Genomic DNA, 27444 nt, shown 5'->3' with positions numbered 1-27444 from the left:
AATGATCATATATTTGCAGGTTTTCATGATTTATGATTGTTTTTCACTAGTTTGTTTTGTTTCTTTGTTGTTTAACGCCGTACTCAGCATTCCAGCTGTATGACTGCCTCGTCGCTATATGCCTGAAATAAAGCTGATGCGACGTTAAATTTCACTCACTCACTCACTCACTCACTCACTATATGACGGTAGTCTGTAAATAATCGAGGCTGGTTTTCCCAAGTTTACTTCATCTGTGAGGTCCAGGTGGCTGCGATGTGTGACTGATTGTGTGACGTCATGCGCCGATGGCGTAGACTATTGCTCTTGCTATCGGCCACTAGTTTGTCTAACCCAGACTCGATCATTTTCCGTCCGCCGTGCTATCGCTGGGATACTGCTTACTGCGGCGTAAAATGACATTTACTCACTCGTTATTAGTATAGATTGGAATAGGCATTTCACTGTTGATTATATGAATCCCCTGGTAAATGTCTCACCGAATGATTTTAAAAGTATGTACACATGATTAATATCATACACATTCTTCTTTTGAAACCTTAAATACATGTGTTTCTTAAACATATTTTTTCAGCTTTCATGCGAGTAGTCGCAATGTTGGATATTCGGTACTTGGGTTGCGTTCATTTATCTTAAATAGACTGATTTTAAAAGTTAAAATGACATCACAGCAATAATCAGTATAGTATAGTCCAGATATATTCAGTCAAATATTCTTTACAGATACAAGGATTTAGTCTTAACAACGTTGTACAAATACAATATTTTTAGAAATATGATAAATTAATTTTAACATTAACTGTAAGGATACAATAAATACAGATTAGCATACACTGTATCAATACATTGACCCAGTTTCAATATACAATTATAGAAGAATGTGGTTAAAGTATTCAATGTTAGAACAGAAAAAGAAAGAAAGAAATAGCGTGCAGAAATAATACTTAAACTTTGTAATATTTACGCGACTGCCAAACAACAAACTGAAGTTGTAATCTTAAATTACTCAAATCTCCTTCTTTTAAGGGCGGTGGGGTAGCCTAGTTATTAAAGCGTTCGCTCGTCATGCCGAAGACTCGGGTTCGATTCCCGACATGGGTACAATGTGTGAAGCCCATTTCTGGTGTCCCCCGCCGTGATATTGCTGGAATATTGCTTAAAGCGGCATAAAACCACATTCACTCACTCTTTCTTGCATTGAGGCTGTGGGTTAGCTGTATTCCCTAGTCACACCAAACGCCCGGGTTCGATTGCCTACATGTGTGAAGCACAGTTCTCGTGTCCCCAGACAAAATGCGGCGTAACACAATATTCACTCACTCATGTTAGTCAGTATGCTTCTATTATTGAACGTTTCCTGTTTGCGTGTCTAGAAGCCACTGAATGTTGATGCCAAACGGACTGGATGAGAAGAAAGGATGACAGCTTACACCAAACTCAAGCAACTCCAACTGGAGAGCCTCCACGAGGAAGGTAGGTTGACGTGTGCTATAACTAGACTTATAAATGGTTTATCAATGTGTTTCTTCTTACAACATTACTATTTGTACTGCAAGTTTTAAAAGATTTACAGTTAAAGAATATTTCGCTAAAAAGATTCTTCAGTAAAAATACAGAATTTTGAATTTTAGATTTGAATTTTGAAAATTATGTATAGATCTTATAAATCTTCATTTCAGCCTTGCACTATAATGTAAGATTGTGATGATGGCGTGTATGTGATAAATATGTATAAATTGTATAATATGTAAGCTAATGGGAAATAAAGGGGATTAAAGAGCATGTCTGTAGTTTGTCTTTTCATTCTGGCCGAAGGTATTTAAGAACGAAATAGAATGCCTTTAGAATTTATCCGGTACGATTCGGAAGTAATTTGGTGTTTTGTGGGTCCCTAGTACCCCAAGGGAATGTTTGTTATGATTATTCGGTGACAGAACAGGTCCCCACTACCCCATGCTTGTCACAATGATTTGGTGACAGAACAGGTCCCCAGTACTCCATGCTTGTCACAATGATTTGGTGACAGAACAGGTCCCCACTACCCCATGCTTGTCACAATGATTTGGTGACAGAACAGGTCCCCAGAACCCCATGCTTGTCACAATGATTTGGTGACAGAACAGGTCCCCACTACCCCATGCTTGTCACAATGATTTGGTGACAGAACAGGTCCCCAGTACTCCATGCTTGTCACAATGATTTGGTGACAGAACAGGTCCCCAGTACCCCATGCTTGTCACAATGATTTGGTGACAGAACAGGTCCCCAGAACCCCATGCTTGTCACAATGATTTGGTGACAGAACAGGTCCCCACTACCCCATGCTTGTCACAATGATTTGGTGACAGAACAGGTCCCCACTACCCCATACTTGTCACAATGATTTGGTGACAGAACAGGTCCCCAGAACCCCATGCTTGTCACAATGATTTGGTGACAGAACAGGTCCCCACTACCCCATGCTTGTCACAATGATTTGGTGACAGAACAGGTCCCCACTACCCCATACTTGTCACAATGATTTGGTGACAGAACAGGTCCCCACTACCCCATGCTTGTCACAATGATTTGGTGACAGAACAGGTCCCCAGTACTCCATGCTTGTCACAATGATTTGGTGACAGAACAGGTCCCCAGTACCCCATGCTTGTCACAATGATTTGGTGACAGAACAGGTCCCCAGAACCCCATGCTTGTCACAATGATTTGGTGACAGAACAGGTCCCCACTACCCCATGCTTGTCACAATGATTTGGTGACAGAACAGGTCCCCACTACCCCATACTTGTCACAATGATTTGGTGACAGAACAGGTCCCCACTACCCCATACTTGTCACAATGATTTGGTGACAGAACAGGTCCCCACTACCCCATGCTTGTCACAATGATTTGGTGATAGAACAGGTCCCCAGTACCCCATACTTGTCACAATGATTTGGTGACAGAACAGGTCCCCATTACCCCATACTTGTCACAATGATTTGGTGACAGAACAGGTCCCCACTACCCCTTGCTTGTCACAATGATTTGGTGACAGAACAGGTCCCCACTACCCCATGCTTGTCACAATGATTTGGTGACAGAACAGGTCCCCACTACCCCATGCTTTTCACGATAATTTGGTGATAGAACATGTCCCCAGTACCCCATACTTGTCACAATGATTTGGTGATAGAATAGGTCCCCAGTACCCCATGCTTGTCACAATGATTTGGTGATAGAATAGGTCCCCCGTACCCCATGCTTGTCACAATGATTTGGTGATAGAACAGATCCACAGTATACCATGCTTGTCACAATGATTTGGTGACAGAACAGGTCCCCAGTACCCCATGCTTGTCACAATGATTTGATGACAGAACAAGTCCCCAGTACCCCATGCTTGTCACAATGATTTGATGACAGAACAGGTCCCCAGTACTCCATGCTTGTCACAATGATTTGTTGATAGAACAGGTCCCCAGTACCCCATGCTTGTCACAATGATTTGGTGACAATGGCAACTAATGTTTTTCACTCTAACCGACGGAAATAGGGAACGAGTAAATGATCCGAACTCGGTGCCCAACTCGGAAGACGTGTGGTCTCCTACCCCGACGGCATGGCTATGTTCACTTTAAGGAAGTCTTGGTACAGCTGCACTGATGTAATAGAGCTGATAAATCTCAACCACGTCCTCAACTTGATTTACCAGGAAATTACGTCAATATCATTTGAGCCAAAATTGTAAAGTCATGTTTGAGTCATGTGATCCCGATCATTTTCATGCCTGCTTTGGTTAGATTTGAATCACCTACGAGGCTGATCAATTTATTGATTACGAGAAATATTAAACGTTCTCCAGAAACGGTTCTCACAAAAAACGACACTAAGTCGGAAAAAGCAATAAGTAATGAATCATTCGCGAAGTGAAGGGATTTGGGCTTTCGGCGTCAAGAGGCATGCCACTACCAATTAGACCACAATATGCTGCCATGTATGCGATTGTATAATCGAAACCATACGGACATTGCGAGATTCAATCCATGTAAGATCTTCTTGGTTTGGAGATGTATAATATATGTAGGATATGGCATCGTTTTGAAACAATGTGCTTCAACGTAATGATCAATATCTTTCTGTGTTGTGTGTATTTGTGTCGTGGCGTTGTTAGAGATTGGTGTCCTGTGATGTGTTGCGAATAGTGGTCCGAGTCCTGCGTGTTTGTGTCGTGGCGTTGTTAGTGGTTGGTGTCCTGTGATGTGTTGTGAATAGTGGTCCGAGTCCTGCGTGTTTGTGTCGTGGCGTTGTTAGTGGTTGGTGTCCTGTGATGTGTTGTGAATAGTGGTCCGAGTCCTGCGTGTTTGTTTGTGTCGTGGCGTTGTTAGAGGTTGGTGTCCTGTGATGTGTTGTGAATAGTGGTCCGAGTCCTGCGTGTTTGTTTGTGTCGTGGCGTTGTTAGAGGTTGGTGTCCTGTGATGTGTTGTGAATAGTGGTCCGAGTCCTGCGTGTTTGTTTGTGTCGTGGCGTTGTTAGAGGTTGGTGTCCTGTGATGTGTTGTGAATAGTGGTCCGAGTCCTGCGTGTTTGTGTCGTGGCGTTGTTAGAGGTTGGTGTCCTGTGATGTGTTGTGAATAGTGGTCCGAGTCCTGCGTGTTTGTGTCGTGGCGTTGTTAGTGGTTGGTGTCCTGTGATGTGTTGTGAATAGTGGTCCGAGTCCTGCGTGTTTGTTTGTGTCGTGGCGTTGTTAGAGGTTGGTGTCCTGTGATGTGTTGTGAATAGTGGTCCGAGTCCTGCGTGTTTGTTTGTGTCGTGGCGTTGTTAGAGGTTGGTGTCCTGTGATGTGTTGTGAATAGTGGTCCGAGTCCTGCGTGTTTGTTTGTGTCGTGGCGTTGTTAGAGGTTGGTGTCCTGTGATGTGTTGTGAATAGTGGTCCGAGTCCTGCGTGTTTGTGTCGTGGCGTTGTTAGAGGTTGGTGTCCTGTGATGTGTTGTGAATAGTGGTCCGAGTCCTGCGTGTTTGTGTCGTGGCGTTGTTAGAGGTTGGTGTCCTGTGATGTGTTGTGAATAGTGGTCCGAGTCCTGCGTGTTTGTTTGTGTCGTGGCGTTGTTAGAGGTTGGTGTCCTGTGATGTGTTGTGAATAGTGGTCCGAGTCCTGCGTGTTTGTTTGTGTCGTGGCGTTGTTAGTGGTTGGTGTCCTGTGATGTGTTGTGAATAGTGGTCCGAGTCCTGCGTGTTTGTGTCGTGGCGTTGTTAGAGGTTGGTGTCCTGTGATGTGTTGTGAATAGTGGTCCGAGTCCTGCGTGTTTGTGTCGTGGCGTTGTTAGAGGTTGGTGTCCTGTGATGTGTTGTGAATAGTGGTCCGAGTCCTGCGTGTTTGTTTGTGTCGTGGCGTTGTTAGAGGTTGCTGTCCTGTGATGTGTTGTGAATAGTGGTCCCTGGCCTGCGTGTTTGTTTGTGTCGTGGTATTATGCTGCTTTAGTGTTGTGAAGAGTTGTGTCTTGCACTATACATGTTTGTGTCGGTTTATTAATTGGGGTTATACTGCTTTAGTGTTGTGAAGAGTTGTGTCTTGCACTATACATGTTTGTGTCGGTTTATTAATTGGGGTTATACTGCGTCAGTGTTGTGAAGAGTTGTGTCTTGTACTATACATGTTTGTGTCGGTTAATTAATTGGGGTTATACTGCGTCAGTGTTGTGAATAGTTGTGTCTTGCACTATACATGTTTGTGTCGTGGTATTAAGTAGGGTTAAACTGCTTCAGTGTTGTGAACAGTTGTGTCTTGCACTATACATGTTTGTGTCGTGGTATTAAGTAGGGTTAAACTACTTCAGTGTTGTGAAGAGTTGTGTCTTGCACTATACATGTTTGTGTCGTGTTATTAAGTAGGGTTATACTGCGTCAGTGTTGTGAACAGTTGTGTCTTGCACTATACATGTTAGTGCCGTGGTATTAAGTGGGGTTATACTGCGTCAGTGTTGTGAATAGTTGTGTCTTGCACTATACATGTTTGTGTCGTGTTATTAAGTAGGGTTATACTGCGTCAGTGTTGTGAACAGTTGTGTCTTGCACTATACATGTTAGTGCCGTGGTATTAAGTGGGGTTATACTGCGTCAGTGTTGTGAATAGTTGTGTCTGGCACTATACATGTTGTGTCGTGGTATTTAGTGGTATTTTACTGTTTCAGTTGTGTACAGTTGTGTCTGGCACTATACAAGTTTGTGTCGTGGTATTAAGTAGGGTTATACTGCGTCAGTGTTGTGAACAGTTGAGTCTTGCACTATACATGTTTGTGTCGTGTTATTAAGTAGGGTTATACTGCTTCAGTGTTGTGAACAGTTGTGTCTGGCACTATACATGTTTGTGTCGTGTTATTAAGTAGGGTTATACTGCTTAAGTGTTGTGAACAGTTGTGTCTGGCACTATACATGTTTGTGTCGTGTTATTAAGTAGGGTTACACTGCGTCAGTGTTGTGAACAGTTGTGTCTGGCACAATACATGTTGTGTCGTGGTATTAAGTAGGGTTATACTGCTTCAGTGTTGTGAACAGTTGTGTCTTGCACTATACATGTTTGTGTCGTGTTATTAAGTAGGGTTATACTGCGTCAGTGTTGTGAGCAGTTGTGTCTTGCACTATACATGTTTGTGTCGTGTTATCAAGTAGGGTTATACTGCTTCAGTGTTGTGAACAGTTGTGTCTTGCACTATACATGTTTGTGTCGTGTTATTAATTGGGTTTAACTGCTTCAGTGTTGTGAACAGTCGTGTCTTGCACAATACATGTTTGTGTCGTGTTATTAATTGGGTTTAACTGCTTCAGCGTTGTGAACAGTTGTGTCTTGCACTATACATGTTTGTGTCGTGTTATTAATTGGGTTTAACTGCTTCAGTGTTGTGAACAGTTGTGTCTTGCACTATACATGTTTGTGTCGTGTTATTAATTGGGTTTAACTGCTTCAGTGTTGTGAATAGTTGTGTCTTGAACTATGCATGTTTGTGTCGTGTTATTAATTGGGTTTAACTGCTTCAGTGTTGTGAACAGTTGTGTCCTGCACTATACATGTTTGTGTCGTGTTATTAAGTAGGGTTATACTGCTTAAGTGTTGTGAACAGTTGTGTCTGGCACTATACATGTTTGTGTCGTGTTATTAAGTAGGGTTATACTGCTTCAGTGTTGTGAACAGTTGTGTCTGGCACTATACATGTTTGTGTCGTGGTATTAAGTAGGGTTATACTGCGTCAGTGTTGTGAACAGTTGTGTCTGGCACAATACATGTTGTGTCGTGGTATTAAGTAGGGTTATACTGTTTCAGTGTTGTGAACAGTTGTGTCTTGCACTATACAAGTTTTTGTCGTGTTAGTAAGTAGGGTTATACTGCGTCAGTGTTGTGAGCAGTTGTGTCTTGCACTATACATGTTTGTGTCGTGTTATTAATTGGGTTATACTGCTTCAGTGTTGTGAACAGTTGTGTCTTGCACTATACATGTTTGTGTCGTGTTATTAATTGGGTTTAACTGCTTCAGTGTTGTGAACAGTTGTGTCTTGCACTATACATGTTTGTGTCGTGTTATTAATTGGGTTTAACTGCTTCAGTGTTGTGAACAGTTGTGTCCTGCACTATACATGTTTGTGTCGTGTTATTAATTGGGTTTAACTGCTTCAGTGTTGTGAACAGTTGTGTCTTGCACTATACATGTTTGTGTCGTGTTATTAATTGGGTTTAACTGCTTCAGTGATGTGAACAGTTGTGTCTTGCACTATACATGTTTGTGTCGTGTTATTAATTGGGTTTAACTGTTTCAGTGTTGTGAATAGTTGTGTCTTGCACTATACATGTTTGTGTCGTGTTATTAATTGGGTTTAACTGCTTCAGTGTTGTGAACAGTTGTGTCTTGCACTATACATGTTTGTGTCGTGTTATTAATTGGGTTTAACTGCTTCAGTGTTGTGAATAGTAGTGTCTTGCACTATACATGTTTGTGTCGTGTTATTAATTGGGTTTAACTGCTTCAGTGTTGTGAACAGTTGTGTCTTGCACTATACATGTTTGTGTCGTGTTATTAATTGGGTTTAACTGCTTCAGTGTTGTGAACAGTTGTGTCTTGCACTATACATGTTTGTGTCGTGTTATTAATTGGGTTTAACTGCTTCAGTGTTGTGAACAGTTGTGTCTTGCACTATACATGTTTGTGTCGTGTTATTAATTGGGTTTAACTGCTTCAGTGTTGTGAACAGTTGTGTCTTGCACTATACATGTTTGTGTCGTGTTATTAATTGGGTTTAACTGCTTCAGTGTTGTGAACAGTTGTGTCTTGCACTATACATGTTTGTGTCGTGTTATTAATTGGGTTTAACTGCTTCAGTGTTGTGAACAGTTGTGTCTTGCACTATACATGTTTGTGTCGTGTTATTAATTGGGTTTAACTGCTTCAATTACTCCTTTATTGTTGTTGGTGTTGTTATTATCATTAGTAGCAGCAGCAGTAGCAACACCATCAGTAGTAGTAGTAGTAGTAGTAGTAGTAGTAGTAGCAGTAGTAGTAAGCTTATTATTGCTAAAAGTGGCGTCAAAACTATAATAATTCGTACACTCAGAATTATTATTATTATGTTTCTAATGCCATGACATTACATGAACTAATTTTATTCAATGTTTTGAATAGCGGTTCCTTCCCTACATATGAATATTTATAAATTTAAAAGATTTAGTTTGTAAATCCTTATGTGATCCGATATGATTGTGTTTCAATGTTGTCCTTGGACTTCCTGTATTGTTGGGCTTCAACACAGGGAACAGAGGATCTCCAAGTGAACGTCCACGGTTCTGTCACTTCTCGCCAGGTGAACAAACATCTCCACCATTAGCGTTACCGCCTCGTGTTAATACCCTATCAGACACAGATAATAGAAAGTCCGTCTGTTTAGTTGACTGCTTGAGTGGTTCTCGTTGCTCGCTTGTTTTTGTCAAGAATCGCCTGATCGAAAATCGATTATCGATTTCGCATTTAGTAAAGAAGTACTCCGCCAGTGAACGAGGTGTAGGCATGGAGGTATATGACCAATTGTGTTTTGTTGTTCGTGCCTGTGATTCGAGGATTATATTAGCCGAATTACCCGAATCACTCTCTCTCATTAAATGGGTCATAAACAGTTCACCTGATTTGGTTTTGTTTGCTCAATACGAACTGTTCAAAGGACACTTGAAGTCGTGTAATGGCACTTATATGGGCGGAGGAACTAATCGTACTGAATATCACGTCGCATTGAATGGAACATATTGTACTGGATGCCTGTCGTGCATGAGATATGGTTTCAGGCACAGCCGGGATTTTACTGACGCTCTTACTGCTTGTGTTGTCCGCATTTGTCCAAGCGTATTAAGTATTGAATATGTCTATTTATGCATATACATTGATTGTTCAGTGTGTGGTTTACGAAACTACATTTTTTTTGTTCATTTGGCGAAGAATTGATAAGTACGAAAGCCTAATGGTGGCATTAATATATGTTTTTAATCGAAATTTCGAGTTCTTTTTCGTGACTTTTTTTCCGATACTTCTGTTATTTTCTCGTTATTTAAATTGTTTCACGATATAACGACTTTTTCTCGGTACTTTTAATATTTTTTCGTTATTTCAAGTTTATCTAAAAGAAAATCGAATTTTTTCTCGCTGCTTCGATTATTTTCTCGTTATTTCGGTTATTTTCTCAAGAAAAAAACTCGATATTTCGAGAAAATAAACAAATTCGATTTAAAACAATATATTTGCTACCAAAGTGGCAACGATAGGCCTTCTTAGGTAAGTGGTGTTTGTTTTACCATCAGGGAGGAGGCTGCTCTTCACACTATCAACCACTAGCTCTTGTCACACTTGGGCTGTTGTCATGATGGATTTAGGATAGAGCCGCCAGACAAATTTAATGTAGCGTTCATTTAGCTATGCTATCGTTGAGATATACCTTTGATATAGCCAGGTTACTGCTGAGATATCGTTTATGTATGACTCTCTTATAGATGTAGCACTTTGACGTAACCATGGTATAGTTGTGACATGAACCTACAATCGTATGCAGTTTGTTGTTTGTTTTCTCGTTGTTTGACGCGAAGTTCCGCGTTATTTCCCGTTAAATGACGGAGGCCTGTAAATAATCGAGTCTGGACCAGACAAACCATTGATTGATATTATGAGCAACAGTCCACGCCGTAAGGGAGTATGACAAGAAATCAGTCAAGTCTCGGGGTCTGATCCCTTGACTGCGTATGGAAATTTCATACTTATTTTTCAAAGATCCATTAATTCTGAATATCACACTGGCACACGTACAAAACAAAATAAGCATTTGTTTAAAACTGCCATATTCCCTTTCGGTACGTCGTCACTACTTCCCATGAAGATCAGGGTTAGAATAGGTCTTCAGCAACCCATGCTTGCCGTAAGAGGCAACTAAGGATCGAGTGGTCAGGCTTGCTGACTTGGTTGATGCATGTCATCGTATTCCAATTGCGTAGATCGATCCTCATTATACCAATATTATACCAATCACTGGATTCTCTGGTCCAGACTCGATTATTTACAGACCGATGTCATATAGCTGGACTATTGATGAGTGCGGCGTTAACCAAAAAAAACCACTACTTCTTGGCTTTGAATACATTACGTTGCTCCAGGACTAACGACGCTTTCTGTGCGGTATAGTGTGATGAAGGACCAGTCATCCTCCAATAGAAATGAAGAACTCATCCCATGATTCATATCCTGTTTCTGTACCCCATCCCACGACTGAGTGCATCTTCCATTCTGAAACCAATTGCCCCCGGGTCACAACTGACTGCTTCTTGGAGAGGATCCTGGGTGTACAGTCTATGACAAACGGTCCATTAGGCAGACTCGTCTTCTTGCCATTAATATTTTAGAGGTGTGGGGGAATTCCTGACATCGCGTGTGGAGTTGATAATGTAAAGATGGCCACCTCTCGCAGACAATAGATTAACTGGACAGATAGTCCAGCATGTAATTGTGTTTTTGCACACAACTGATTTTGCTCGTGTTGGGATGGGTAGACAGACTCGCACTCAACTGCCATGGAGTCTATATATAGTGTGTAAGCGCATAGGACACGCGTTTCTATGTCCAGTATAGTGAGTGAGTATGGTTTTACGCCGATTTTAGCAATATTCCAGCAATATCACGGCGGGGGACACCAGAAACGGGCTTCACACATTGTACCCATGCCGGGATTCGAACCCGGGTCTTCGGCGTGACAAGCGAACGCTTTAACCGCTAGGCTACCCTATGTCCAGTATAGGAAAATGAGAGTGGTTAAATTTTAACTCCACTTTGAACAAAATTTCAGTTATATCACGACGTGCCAGCTTCATGTTGAAGGAAATACCAAAATGATATAGGCGGTGGGCGAATACCACTTTGGGGAAGCCAAACTAAGATCATCCTCATCATCAATACCCACGATCTGAGGTTCCTGGCACGTCTAAGGGACGTAACTCAGTAGCGCGAATAGTTCAGTACAGGAATATTAAGGTGACACTAACAATGGTCTTCAAATGTTATTATACTGAGAAAGTCGAACGTAGTCTCATGAGATACGATCGAACGCATTAACCGGTACGCCATCCACCACTACCGTATCTAGAAGCTATCATTTCTGGTTCAACTGCTGGAAGTCAATAATATTGAAAACCACACGACTTCATATAATCCTTCAGACTAGCAGGTGCGTGTCAATGTAGTCACGCCGACGACCACGCTTCCCAGGCATGAAGCCGTCAATGTCCCAGCTGAGACAGCGTTGTGCTGTTCCGAGTCATTATTGGCCACACGGAGACGCGGGTGATCCCGTTGCCTGTCGTCTGCTGTGAGAGGCAGCAGACGTCGCATGTCTCACTTGGTGGCCATGTTGCCGGGCAATCAGCCGAGCCAGTCACTTCGATCATCGCAGGGCAGTGTCATGTTTTACTAATTCTAGTTTAGTTAGGTCCTCTGGATGAAGAGGGAAGAGGTAGGGTAAACTGTTGGTGGTGTGTGTGGTTTTCATTCCTGAGGACAAGAAACTGAGGAGGATACTTATCGTGAGGGAGGATCTCCTGCTGGTTAGGTACCATCTATCTATCTATCTATCTATCTATCTGTCTGTCTGTCTGTCTGTCTGTCTATCTATCATGTCTGTCTGTCTGTCTATCTTTAAGGTACCGCCTATCTATCTATCTATCTATCTATCTATCTACCTGTCTATCTATCCACCTAGCTGTCTACCTTTGTATCTATCTATCTATCCTGTCTGTCTGTCTATCTTTTAGGTACAGCCTATCTATCTATCTATCTATCTATCTAACTATATATCTATCTATCCTGTCTGTCTGTCTATCTTTTAGGTACCGCATATCTATCTATCTATCTATCTATCTACCCAGCTGTCTATCTATCTACCTAGCTGTCTACCTTTCTATCTTTCGATGTATCTATCTGTCTGCCTGTCTATATCTAGCTATCTAGCTATCTATCTATATGGCTGTCTGTATATGTGTGTGTCTGTCTGTCTGTATGTGTGTCTGTCTGTCTATCTGTCTATCCATTCTTTGGATTATTTGTTGAGTGGGTGTTGTTTAATTATTCATGTGTACTTGTTTACTTACTTCATTTGATGATTTGTTCGGGTTAAATTATGTCTTAGTTTGTTAACAGGGCTACAGTTGCGTGGTAACCGCTCGCAGTACCGTTATATAAAAGTGTTAGTCTATATAATAGCGCCACATAAAAACATACACTCACGTACACGCACGCGCACACGCACACACACACGCACACGCACACGCACACACAGCAGTCGATTTCATGAATTTTTATAAGGACAGTACATAATTGATTATTTCATTACCAAGTTATCGATATTGATTTCATCTGAGACGTTTCAAATGTTTCTATCAGTCATGGAACCGTAAAACGTTATTTACGATCGTTTTGCCCCACAAACCACAACAGAATCAACCCAATAGCGCAGAGCCGTGCTAACGGGACAACGTCCCTGACGTCACTGCTTGCATGAAGTGTAGTGTAATTTACTCCGGTAATGAAAACGTACGCCAGTGTACATTTTTTATGTCTCATCGTCCAACAAAAACTATAGATTTTATGGTTATGTTGAAACTATTAATCAAAAGTGAGATTATTTGTTGCCGTCGTCCTATTGACGTGCAAAATCAATTTCAAACGGCCCACTGGCTATAGTCTGGTTGTATCGTCCTTAAATAGACTCATGTTAAATTGTTCTTTAATCGCACTCCCGCCGAGTATAAGGAACAGTGCCCCATTGCAGTGAAGGAAACTGGATCTCAAGTCTACAATACACCTACATTAAGTAATCACTGGCTTCAAAATAAGTACGTCGTGTGTTGAGGGTCGTTCGCGGAACCATCAGACCAAATCCCATCTCAGAACATAAATTACAGTCACTCTTTCAGATTTACGACAAGTGTATTAGGCAGAGCCAGTCAAGCTGTTGGTCTCCTGGAGTGCCACCTACACGCTTGTGTGTCAATTACCCACCCCTGTCACGCTGATTGCACTTAGTTTCAATGCAATGACTAAAACTACATAACTGTGTCAAAAAAACATTACCACTTGCCACTAATGGTCTCAGGGCGAGGTTTATTTTTGTCATCACCAGTGTCAAATCATTGTGAAAGTCTGTTGACGTTCTGGTTGCCATGGACATCTACAACATACTAGATTGTCGTATGAAGTAAATGTTTTGCATCATTGTTGTTGTTGTTTATTCCAAAAGTTGCTAAGACAAGGTCATGCCCCATGCAACCTCCAGTAACAGACCTCCTCTGTGCCGAGGTGTGTCAGAGTGCTCGCATTTACTCTGTGCCGAGGTGTGTCAGAGTGCTCCCATTTACTCTGTGCCGAGATGTGTCAGAGTGCTCCCATTTACTCTGTGCCGAGGTGTGTCAGAGTGCTCCCATTTACTCTGTGCCGAGGTGTGTCAGAGTGCTCCCATTTACTCTGTGCCGAGGTGTGTCAGAGTGCTCCCATTTACTCTGTGCCGAGGTGTGTCAGAGTGCTCCCATTTACTCTGTGCCGAGGTGTGTCAGAGTGCTCCCATTTACTCTGTGCCGAGGTGTGTCAGAGTGCTCCCATTTGCTCCGTGCCGAGATGTGTCAGAGTGCTCGCATTTACGCAGCTTTGTGTTCAGTAATGGGTGTATTGTGTCAGTGTGGGGGGACTATTGGCTGGAACATGTGAAATGGACCCCATTGTGTTTAATCATTTCTCACCCATTCCGTTTACACCTATGTCCTAAGTGTCCATGTGGCAGCAAGTTTAGGACTCCGGACCATAGATATATTCTCCCTTAGTTTAGGACTCCGGACCATAGATATCTTCTCTCTCAGTTTAGGAATCCGGACCATAGATATATTCTCCCTTAGTTTAGGACTCCGGACCATAGAAATCTTCTCTCCCAGGTCAAGATTCAAGACCATATATATCTTCTCCTCCCTCAGGTCAAGATTCCGGAGCATATATATCTTCTCCACTCTCAGGTCAGGATCCTAAACCATAGATATCCTCTATTCCTTCAGATCAGGAGTCCGAACAATAGATATCCTCTACCCCATAGTTCAGAAGTTCGGACACCAGAAACTCCAAGATAAGGTCTTCTTGACCAAGACATCCTCTTCTTTCAATGATTAGGGCTCGGACCCTAAAAAGCGCCAAGATTACGTTTGCCTTTTCATACGATGCCCTCTTCCAATAATTGGACCTCGGGCCCTAAAAAGCTCCTAGATTAGGTCTGCTTGTCTACGACACCCTCTACTACCATTAATTCAAAGACCAAACCCTGAACATCGTTTTCTCCCTAAATCTTGGAACTCGGACTAAATATCCCCATGATCAGACCTCCCCGTCCAGCACATCAACCAGTCCCTTACTTTTTAATTAGGATCTCAACCCTTGTAATATCCAAGATCTGATCTTTCTAAGACAGCCTCCACTTCTGATAATTCAAGATAACGAACCGTGGAGATCATTTTACCATCTCTTTACCCGGACCCTCAACACGAGGGACGGTCTGGTAGCCTAGTGGTTAACGCGTTCGCTCATCACGGCGAAGACCCAGGTTCGATTCCCGACGTGGCTACATTGTGTGAAACCCATTTCTGGTGTCCCCCGCCGTGATATTGCTGGAATATTGCTAAAAGCGGCGTAAAACCATACGCACTCACTCACTCACTCACTCACTCAACACGCCCACATCCTTAACCAAAGTATCCGCTATTCATGTTCACGGTACCGGAGCCCACAGATAGTCTATTCTCCTACTTCGGGAGTTCTCAAAGACATATTCGACCGCCTCTGTGGTCCAGTGGTAGAGCGTCCGCCCGGAGAGCGGAAGGTCCGGGGTTCGAAAAGACGTTAAAAGATGGTACTTGTTGTTACCCTGTCTGGCGCTGGGCATTAAAGGGGCTAAAACAAGGACTGGTCGGCTCGGAGTCAGTATACTGTGTCTGAGTGGGGTATTCATGTTAAACTGCGGCATGGTATCTCAGTGGGCTAGCACTATAAATCGGCATTAGTCCGGACTAGTACAAGCAGCCGCACGCACACACACACAAACACGCATACACACACACACACACGTACATACACGTCGCTATATAAGTGCAATAATCTTGGACGCGACGTTAAACCCCATTTCACCTCACCTCACCTCACCTCACCTCAAAGACATACTCAACACTCCCAGAATTAAACGAGAACCTCGCATACAAAACCTACCCGGTACATCACATTCTCTCCTTCCTCGGTTTAGAAGGACCAGACCCTTTCTGCTCTGTTTGACTCCCCATTTAAACCCACAGTGTTACGTTCCTGCCTCTTCGATGTCCTAGTCTTCATGTTATCTGCTGCCATGCCACTTACACATCTTTAGTTTTTCTTGCCCTCTTTGTAAGGCATACAAAAACACAATATTCTCCTTGCCAGGGCCAGTTCAATCTTTATGACAGTCTTTTGTTTGCTTTCCTGCTCATTGTTGGCATGCGAAGATTCTTTCATATAATATTGTTTTACAATGCATTCAAAATTGTCCCAGATAAATATGCTCGATGTAATCTTACTGGCGTTGCTTGCAATTTGATCAAACGTGTATTTATGTTGTCGTAAAACTTTGTCCCAATTCCTTACAGCAGGTTTCCAGTGGGTTTCTCAATCACGACACTGGAGGAACACGCAAGTCAATCATAGATCTCATAAAACATTCACCAGTGGATTATTATTCAATACGATATAAAACATGAGAGAGAATATACAAGCGTCATCTCAAGTTACCGGTTGTTTCCTGTGATGTGCACGTGAGAGGCGGACTGTGCAGAGTGCTAATGAACTTGGTCACACCTAGGACAAAAAACATCCATAAGTAGTTTATTATTCTATACGATATATTACGTGTGAGGGGATTTAGAAGCGTTATGTCAAGCAGCCAATTGTTACCTGTAATCAACAGGTGAGAGGCGTGTTGAACAGAGCGTTAAGGAACCGGGTCAAACCGATGAGGAAAACACTCAGAAATGGATTTTTATAATTTGCTATATATTCGTGGGGGATAATAGATCGGTTGTCTGAAGTTACCTGTTGTTACCTGTAGATACCTGTTGCACAGGTGAGAGGCGTGTTGTACAAAGTGTTAATGAACCAGGTCACACCTTGGACGAAAACATTCAGTTGTGGATATATTTCTTTACGATTTATTACGTGAGACATTGTAAAGAAGGGTTGTCTGAAGTTACCTGTTTTTACCTGTAGATACCTGTTGCACAGGTGAGAGGCGTGTTGTACAGAGCGTTAATGAACTTGGGCACACCTGTGACCGGTGAAGGTGTGTCCACTGTCTGGTCATCTGGACGTGATGGACATACAAAACTGCACCTGCGTGTGACAATCCCTTGCCTGACGGCACGAAAGACTGGGACCCGTCTTCAAAGACAATCCTGAGCGTTACGTGTGACTGATTAAGATCAATATGCGCTGAACCGGCGGCGCGAAACAATAACAGTTACTTGAATCCCGTGTCGCCTCCCTCGTGTTGGACCAGGTACAAATCACGTTACATGTCTCAGGGTAACAATCACAGCACGTGGACGAACGGTGCAGAGAAATCGAGCCCTGATTAATAATACCCGGACTTGATTAATCCTATGTGTTATTACGCCCGATTTGTCCGTGAAACGCCGTTGTTGTGTAGATTAGATATACGTAATACAACAGCGAGCTGACCCAGTCAAACGGTTCGTCATTGGATACCGAACCCTTCAGGGAGAACAGACACCAAGCCATGGCGACTCTACAAGACCGCGAGTTCACGTTACCTTTGATTAAACGACAGGGATCGGTCAATAGAGTTTCTTTAAGCAGTTCCAATTTAAAATCCTTGGATCTTGGAGGTATATCTTTTGAGGGTGGAGGTGAGAAGGGAAGCTATGGCCACGCGTTATATGCTGGAGCTGGGGAGATGGAAGAGAAGTTCAGTGAGTTCGGGGCGACGGAGTCAACAGCGTCTTACGAAGACGACACCGCGGAGGGTGGCCGACGACGAGCCGAGAGGGCTGCTGAGTTTGAGGTGGAGCACAACTGGATGCTGAAAGAAGCTGAGGAAAGGCAGTATAAGAAGTTTGACTCCTTAAAACGGAGAGTGGCTATCTATCTTCCAGATGAGGACCCTATCGAGAACATAAACCACCGTCTGGCGGAGATCCAAGCGATGGTCAAGCCACGGGCTGAGATGTCCAGCTTCATCAAGGACTTGGATCCTCAGCAGATGGAAAGAATACTGGTGAGTACGATTTTCTTTTAACGTCCGCAAGATGCATCCTGGTTGAAGACTGTCGGGTACCCTTGTTGGGAAAGCGTTCGCACGTCACGCCAAAGAACCAGGTTGAATCTTTATTGGTACAATGTATTAAAGCCATTGTGGTGTCCCCCATAGTGGGATATTTATAAAAGCGCTGTATGTATCCAAGCCTACGCAAGGTGACATGTTCTATCTGCAAACGGGTTAGTGATTAAGGTTTACGCCGCTTTGGCAAAAATCATGTAGAGATTCGAACCCAGATTTTCGACGTGATGAGCAAACACTTCAACCATGGCCTACTTTAATCGCCCCTGAAACATTTAAGGAAGACACCGATTATAAGTAGACTGATAGTCGTGTGTTTTCTTCTATTTTTGAAGTTAATAAATTTAGTTTTGAAAAAAAATTAAACACTATTGACATCATACACTAAAATACATTGACATTAATAACTGACCCGATTATTAATATATGTTATCACTGCGTGTATCATTTGCATGATGATGTCAATAAAAAAATCCGACATCATATTTTTTAACAATTATATCAATTATAAGACAAAGTGTACACGCCTGTACACTGTGTTACCGATTTTAAATGTTTCATTTTCGATGACACTCCAACACCTCTTTGAACTGATGCATATGACGAAAACCTGAATTATTATTATTGTAATATCTCGAATTTACCAAATATGTAAGTGTAAATACAAGGTTCCAGGTTGTGGATATTACTAATCCTTTAATCTGCTAACGATAAGCGCTTAATACAAATCAGATCAACTCTGTCTGGGGTGACTGTCAGATTATATGGCTCGGTGCTATCTACCACTGCCCTGTCCAACCTTTAGGAAATGAATGGTTCGGAAAACGTATAATCAATATCTGATTGATTAGTGATTGGCCCTGCCAATCAGCTGATCATCTGAGGTATAACACCATAGTACAATGTAGGTCCTGGGGTATGTGGTATTTTGTGTACATAACGTGCGGTCAGAATTCGACCTTGGCGAAACGGCTGGTTGGGTGAGAAGGGACAATATGTTTCTTCAGAATTTGGAGGGGGCACGGGTGTCGTCTAAGGCGCCGCGATTCGCTCTGCAGAGTTGCGTGCCTTAGGCACGCCAGAAACCTATGATTGTGGGTTCGAATCCCGATTCGCCCCGATTATGTTTCTAGGTTTGTCAGCACCATACCCGTGCTCGTGGGTTTCATCAAAGTGGTAAACGTCTAAGACCTGCATCACTTCGGGCTTTCCTCCCACATTAAGCTGACACGCCGTGATATGACTGGAATACTGTTAAAAGCGGCGTTAAACCCAACTCACTCACTCACTCAGAATTTGGATGGTTCCTTTAGACAATTAAAGGGTGCGTTTTGGTACATTTTTTATATTCAGAAAGAATAAATCTATGCCGATGAACAGTGTTGTTATTGAAGTTATCCAACGAAAGCAACAACAAAAATATATTATGTAACAAGAATTATATTATTGTATTTTTACGAAAACAACACAGCATTTACGAAAGATATAAATCACCGGTTTTATTGTTTCATACGTCATCGGATATTGGTGAATTTTGTAATATTTTGATAAACGTTCTCTTCTCCACATGCGGTTTGTTTTCTTATAAAATGTACCATTTAAATCATTAGTGTCATGGTTATAAGTTCTGATTTTCTGAAATTTAACATAACACTTCAAAGCTTGCAAAACAAGTTTAGAATTCCCATCAACCTCATATTTCTAGAATTAATGAGTAATCCTCAAATATTAGTGAACTTTAATCTTTAATTAAGTGAACTTTATTTTCCATTTTTATCCAATGTAATCGGTCATTTTAAACATACATTTTGTGATAGTTTTCAAATTATACATACCTTTAAATGGTATACAGTTTGGCATATATTTGAAGGTTATCATCAATATTTTTGTAAATTTAGAAGAATATTCCTTAAATATTAGTGCTTTTTTCACTTTAATAGGCACATACTTGCACAAGTAAAAATGTAGTGACGAAATAATATGAACAAACAATATCATGTGTATAGTATTACTTAAGCTAGAAAAAGTGTGAAATTAATTATCTATCACGTGCCTTCCTGATGTAATGTTTTAGTGTGAGAGTGAGTGCTTTCAGCAATATTCCCGCAACATCCCCAGAAACAGGCTTTACTGAACTGAACTTTGATTTACACTCAGGCCGCTATCAGCGGCATCAGAGGTACAAAATTATTTCAGCAAATTAATACATATACATATAAGTATAGAATATATACAAAACATCTTTGACGAGCATGCATGTATATTTATACAGAATTACAGGGGTAGCAATATATGTGCAATTCAATAAGAGTGAGTGAGTGAGTTTGGTTTTACGCCGCTTTTAACAGTATTCCAATTATATTACGGCGTGTCAGCTTAATGCTGGAGGAAAGCCCGAAGTGATGCAGGTCTCAGACGTTTACCACTTCGGTGAAACCCACGAGCACGGGTATGGTGCTGACAAACCTAGAAACATAATCGGGGCGAACCGGGATTCGAACCCAAAATCATAGGTTTCTGGCGTGCCCAAGGGACGCAACTCTGCACAGCGAATCGCGGCGCCTTAGACGACTGGGCCACCCGTGTCCCCGCAATTCAATAAGAGGGAGAGTTGGTAGTTACACACTGTACCAATCTTGGGAAACGAACCCGGGTCTTCTGCGTGTATAACCAACACTTCACCCACGTGACTACCTAGTGTTTATTTAGAGCATGTTTCTGATACCCTGCCTTGTGACTATGCATTAAGAGACCTTGGCGCGGTGGGGTAGCCTAGTGGTTAAAGCGTTCTCGTCACGCCTAAGACACGGGTTCGATTCCCCACATGAGTAAATTGTCTGAAGCCCATTTCTGGTGTTACGTGCCGTAAATTGCTAGAATATAGCTAAAAACGGCTTAAAACCATACTCACTCATTCTCACTCACTCACTAACTAACTCACCTAGTCACTTACTAAACGGGGCGGTCGGGTAGCCTAGTGGTTAAAGTGTTCGCTCGTCACGCCGAAGACCCGGGTTCGATTCCCGACATGGGTACAATGTGTGAAGCCCATTTGTGGTGTCCCCCGTCGTGATATTGCTGGAATATTGCTAAAAGCGGCGTAAGACTGTACTCACTCACTCACTTACTAAACACCCCCAACACCCTTCTCCAGTCTCACTAGCGTCCCTCAATCAAGCGAGAACCCATGAAAAGGTTAAGTCTTCAACATTCCCCGACAACAAGCAGGCATGAAAAAACGAGCTATTGGTTTCGCAAGGCATTATCAAGGACTAGCGTCGGCTTATATTAATGAGCTTATTCCCGATTCATTTATCACGTTGAATGCAAGACAAACCCTGGGAGATCAATGGAGACAAAAACCTTAAGTTGTTGTTATGCTGATAGTTTCCGATAGCGCGATATAACGGGGGAATACCACCGCGGTATAGGGGAAGACACCTGACACTGTACACAACGCTGCTGGGTTGTGACGTCATCTGACAAATAAATACCTGCACTTTAACACACCGTCTTTGATTGTGAATGTTTTTTTGGTAAATTCGAAAAAACAAGATTTAGGAACTGTAAGTCAAGACTTTAAACTATCCAATCTACATTTTATCGATATTGTATGCTTACCAAGGTTCTGATTCGCTGCATATTCCGATGTCATTGCAACTGTTCTATACACATGTCTATAAAATGGTAGCAATGTCCAAGTTCGATATGCCGATATCATTGAACCTGTTCGATAATTATCCACGTAATGTTGTAGCTTTTCGATAATTATCCCGATCAAATATTTTGAAAACGGTGTTACGGTTCCATAATTATCCTGATAACGAAGTTGTCATTCGATACATATCCCGATAAATGTGTTTTAATTTGATAAATGTACTGATGACGTTATTATTCGATAACTATCCCGATAACGGTTTTGTGGTTCGATAAATAGCCTGATCAAATGTATATTTTGACCAAAGTGTGACGCTTCCATAAATATCCCGAAAACAATGATGTAATTCGGTAAATACCCCGATAACGATGTTGTAATTCGATAAATACCCCGATAACGATGTTGTTATTCGATAAATACCCCGATAACGATGTTGTAATTCGATAAATACCCCGATAACGATGTTGTAATTCGATAAATACCCCGATAACGATATTGTAATTCGATAAATATCCCGATAACGATGTTGTTATTCGATAAATACCCCGATAACGATGTTGTAATTCGATAAATACCCCGATAACGATGTTTTTATTCGATAAATACCCCGATAACGATGTTTTTATTCGATAATTATCCCGGTAACGGTTTTGTCATTCTATAAATATCCCGATAAATGTTTTTTGGTTCGATAAGTATCCCGATAACGACGTTGTCAGTCGCTAAATATCCCGACAGCGGTTTTGTGGTTCGATAAATATAGTCGCAAGCATAGGTTGCTGAAGACCAATTCTAACCCGGATCTTCACAGGTGTCTCTCATGAGAGATATCCTACTGTATAGGTTATGTGATGAAAACACAATGATGATGTTTATCGCTAGCAAAATGGATATTTTCGTAAAAGCGCAGTCTGCAGGTTTTTTCCTTCCGCCGGAATTACTTGTTTTTTTATTATAAGTATTAGCACACATGCAGCTATCTTCGTTAATTAACCGTCACGATACTTCGTGATTCTGTTTCAATTGACGAGAACTATAGATGAGATATGCTTCTCATTTATTCCGACAAAGAGCTAAGTAGTAACGGGTATGTGACTGACTTGATACATGATGAAATATGTCCTAGCACCTCTCGTTCTCATGCCATAACGGAGACTAACGTTATTTTGGTTCTGGCAAAATTCAATTATGCAACGCGAATGATTTGGTGAATGCCCGATCATCGGTCAGTCAACGCTTAGTTATTATTACATCCGAAAAATACGAGAGCGTCTTTTAGAGGCAATACGGCATTCATCATAACAGAAATACATACACATATACTGCATTATCGAGGATGCGCCAAGGTCAGGGTCAACGTGTTCAGCCCATCATCCTCGACCGCCTCCGTGGTCTAATGGTAGAGCGTCCGCCCGGAGAGCGGAAGGTTCGGGGTTCAATCCCCAGCCGCGTCATACCAAAAGACGTTAAAAGATGGTACTTGTTGTTACCCTGTCTGGCGCTCGGCATTAAGGGGCTAAAACAAGGACTGGTCTGCTCGGAGTCAGTATACTGCAAGTGGGGTATTCATGTTAAACTACGGCATGGTATCTCAGTGAGCTAGCACTATAAATCGGCATCAGTCCGGTCTAGTACAAGCAGCCACACACACACACACACACACGTACATGCACGTCGCTATATAAGTGCAATAATCTTGGACGCGACGTTAAACCCCATTTCACCTCACCTCACCATCATCCTCGAAATCCGCACGTGATCGGTGTCCTACATACGGGTACGTGTGTGTAGAACAACACGATCATTTCGTGCTGTTGTTAGCTGACCTGAGTTCACCTCATCAGCAACGCATTTACTTACTCTCCATCTCGTTTAACACTACAATTCACAATAGTCTTTACCTCGCTGCTTCTGCTGGTCAGATTGTATTATCTTCACGCCTGATTCATCTTAATATTCTCAGTGAGTTATTATTAGCTGTTATCTTCATTAATCAATTAATAGCAGTCCCTGGGCTGATCTGCATGGGTAAATATTGCGTGATGGACAGTTAACTTCACAACCTGACTATACGACAGCATGGCTGCTTTGATTACTGTTGCCCACTCCGGTGATCTACTAAGAAGTTCGAGGGGCGGTCGGGTAGCCTGGTGGTTAAAGCGTTCGCTCGTCACGCCGACGACCCGGGTTCGATTACCGACATGGGTACAATGTATGATGCCCATTTCTGGTGTCCCCGCCGTGATATTGCTGGAATATTGCTTACAGCGGCGTAAAATCATACTCACTCACTCACTAAGAGGTTCTCGTTTCTCGTCGCTTAAAAAATATAGGGATTGGTAGGTCTAATTATGGTTTGTTTTTTGTTTTTTTCTGAACGACTCCGAACGTATTCACAATCGTGCTAAATGAAAACAAAGATGTAGTTAAGTAGTAAATAGGTCAATGTGGCTTCTGTTAGAAAATATATCAGGAATGCAATGACTTTTTACCATGAAGGTTTACGACAAAAAACTTCAAACATTTTGAATGCGGAACCGGATTAAGAATGCATTAGGTTTTTAATATTCCGGGTCGGTCGGTGACGGGAAACAAAAACTGTTGATATGGAATCAAAGTCACTATTACAGTGAGTGAGTTGGGTTTAACGCCGCTTTTAACATTTTTCAAGTTATATCACAGCGTGTTAGCTTAATGTGGGAGGAAAGCCCGAAGTGATGCAGGTCTCAGACGTTTACCACTTCGGTGAAACCCACGAGCACGGGTATGGTGCTGACAAACCTAGAAACATAATCGGGGAGAACCGGGATTCGAACCCAAAATCATAGGTTTCTGGCGTGCCAAAGGGACGCAACTCTGCACAGCGAATCGCGGCGTCTTAGACGACTGGGCCACCCGTGCCCCCCACTATTACGGGAAGAATACACACGCAAGCACGCAAGCACGCAAGCACGCAAGCATATGTGTTTATTGTACACATTCCATTCAAGATGACATTACAATTATACTGTTTGATTTAGCCATGTCCCAGTTGACAACCATAGGACGTAATCTCCTCATGATTTATGACGTGTACACAAGACTTTGAACATGTATCACCTGGAGATGTGTTCAGGCTGTTGGCTGGATAGGCGCCGCACATCAAAGTACAACAGCACTTTATCGTCCGATCTAAGCCTTGTTAATCTGACGTCATGTGAACCTACTAATGAAACCTTGGTAATTTTGCGTGCTTGATCGTTGGTTGTTTGTTTGTTGTTTAACGCCGCACTCAGCAATATTCCAGCCATATGAAGGCGGTCTGTAAATAATCGAGTCTGGACCAGACAATCCAGTGATTAATATCATGAGCATCGATGTACGCAATTGGGATTGATGACATGCATCAACCACTCTGTACAGGTGCGCGTCTTAGATTTCGAGTGACTGACTTTGGTTTTTCGCCGCACTGAAGTTATATCAGTTATATCGCAGCTTGTCAGCCGTGGGAGGAAGGCCCGAAGTGACTGACTTTGGTTTTTCGCCGCACTGAAGTTATATCAGTTATATCGCAGCTTGTCAGCCGTGGGAGGAAGGCCCGAAGTGATACAGGTCTTAGACGTTTACCACTATGGTGAAACCCACTTTGTGCTAACAAACCTAGAAACCTTATCATTGAGAACCTGGGATTCGAACTCACAATCATAGGCTTTTTGCAAGCGCAAGGGACGTCTCTTAGGCCAGTGGGCCACACGTGCCTCGTGATGATTTAGAGATTTAAAGGAAGCCATCGATCGATATGAAAAGGCTTGAAGACATACATTAACACCTGATCTAAATATATGTTTCAGAAGGTGACAAATACAGACGCGCAGAAGATACGGGAGGAGAGACGCAAAGGATGGCGGGTAAGTGAGTGTGGAAACGTGTTTCACAATACGTTATGTGAAGGCGAAGTACTACCTACCCCGTGTGCTAATAACAAAACGATATAGATCTGTGATAATCCAGTTGTTTTACTGTCCCTTGTTTTTTATGATCAAACTGTATGCTTTAATACTGTATAACTTGATCTAGTCATGATATGGCTGCAATTTTGCCGATGTGACTATAAATATTCACTCACAAACTTACTCACTAATAACAACGCTATTCAATTGCTAGGATCGATGTTCATGATATCAATCACTGGATTGTTTGGTTTGGAATTCTATTCCAATGAAGACGTGTATGTGTTTGCAGCCCCAGGATCGCTTGGCCTATGCCGTCAATATGGTGGGGCTGATAGCACGGTCAGCCGTGCCCAGGAGGAGGTACGTATGTACTGTTATGGGATTCGCGTTGTAGTCTAGATAAAAGAAGCTACTGAGCTCGTATATAAAGCGCTTAATCCACAAACGAGCCTTTCGTTATTTTAAGCGTCATTTTGGTTTTCTTGTGGTTATAACACCGTCTATTGTGCAGAAAGGGATTCCATTGTGACGTATTTAGGTCAGGTGTTGCTTCAGGTCTTCTGGCCTTTTGGTATCGATGGATGTCTTCATTTTACAATCCTTTCCTTTACCTCTGGTGTATAGTGTTGTGTATCAAATATTTATGAATGCATGGTCGATTGAGGAAGACCAAAACACAGAAGTGAGAGAGGGGGGGGATAGTAAGAGAGAGAAAGGAAGGAGAAAACGAGAGAGAGAGACAGAGAGAGGGGGAAGAGACAGAGAGAGCGAGAGAGGTAGAGAGAGACACACAGAGAAAAAGAGAGAGGGGGGATGGGAGAGAAAGAGGGGGAGGGAGATGACGAAGGGTATGAAGGGATGAAGAGATATGAGTGAGAGTGAGTATGGTTTTACGCCGCTTTTAGCAATGTTCCAGCAGTATCGCGGCGAGGGACACCAGATATGGGCTTCACACATTGTACCCATGTCGGGAATCGAACCCGGGTCTTCGGCGGGACGAGCGAACGCTTAAACCACTAGGCTACCCGACCGCCCGAAGAGATATGAAGCGACAGTGAGATGCTATTACGCCATATCGCAAGACCCCTCTTCTGGTTATATATAGAGTGGATGAAAGAGCAATATACCCATGGAGATGAGGCGTATTCACATATTCAAATACGCTTTTATTCAATAAGGTGATGTTACCTGTTGTAATAGTATTTATACGTGTTGTGATTTGGTTGTTTTCGCATGGTTTTGCCTGAAGACTTCAGTTAACACACAGCAATAATGCCAGGTCATCTGTTCCGAATAGACTTTGACATTCTTCGCCGTTTCATTTGCAGACATTTTAACGAGAATGACCCGGAAGTGTCCACTTCAGTTCTCAGACGAATGCGACGGAAACAGGCCACTAATGGCCAACCGAAAACAGCGTTCAAGTCTAGTGTAAGTAACAGTCCCAGGTTCCACGAGTGAGTGAGTGAGTTGGGTTTAACGCCGCTTTTAACAGTATTCCAGTTATATCGCGGCGTGTCAGCTAAATGTGGGAGGAAAGCCCGAAGTGATGCAGATATCAGACGTTTACCACTTCGGTGAAACCCACGAGCACGGGTATGGTGCTGACAAACCTAGAAACATAATCGGGACGAACCGGGATTCGAACCCACAATCATAGGTTTCTGTAGACGACTGGGCCCCCCGTTCCCCCTCTCCCCCAGGTTCCACGAATCAATCCTAGTACTATCTCTAGTGACCCGTAAAGATCCGGAGTAGAATAGGCCTTCAGCAACCCATGCTTGTCGTAAGAGGCGACTAACGGGATCGAGTGGTCAGGCTCGCTGACATGGTTGATGCATGTGATCGTATCCCAATTACGTGGACCGATACTCATGATGTCAATCATTGGATTGCCTGGTCCAGGATCGATTATTTTCAGACCGCCTTCCCGTAGATGGAAAATTGTTAAGT

General features: G+C 42.5%; 1 protein-coding gene across 11 annotated transcripts in view; it reads left to right on the top strand.

Annotated features, from left to right (window-relative positions):
- LOC124139607 overlaps positions 1-27444 on the top strand; it is a 61424-nt gene that overhangs the window by 6499 nt on the left and 27481 nt on the right. For 6 of the 11 annotated variants that reach the window (XM_048387774.1, XM_048387772.1, XM_048387775.1 and 3 more), the window contains exons 2-6: positions 1374-1473; positions 17717-17838; positions 25390-25446; positions 25781-25851; positions 26820-26922. In XM_048387774.1, coding sequence (XP_048243731.1) covers positions 1419-1473; positions 17717-17838; positions 25390-25446; positions 25781-25851; positions 26820-26922 — 408 coding nt within the window. In that variant the 5' untranslated portion in view covers positions 1374-1418. Of the gene's footprint in view, positions 1-1373; positions 1474-11838; positions 12100-16195; positions 17839-25389; positions 25447-25780; positions 25852-26819; positions 26923-27444 lie in introns of those variants that run through there. The other 5 variants (XM_048387771.1, XM_048387767.1, XM_048387770.1 and 2 more) reach the window with 4 other exon arrangements.

Source organism: Haliotis rufescens, unplaced genomic scaffold, assembly GCF_023055435.1.
Source record: "Haliotis rufescens isolate VD_foot unplaced genomic scaffold, xgHalRufe1.0.p SCAF_7, whole genome shotgun sequence".
Taxonomy (NCBI): Eukaryota; Metazoa; Mollusca; class Gastropoda; order Lepetellida; family Haliotidae; genus Haliotis; species Haliotis rufescens.
Note: the sequence above shows the minus strand (reverse complement) of the source record. Positions and strands in the feature narration are given on the sequence as shown.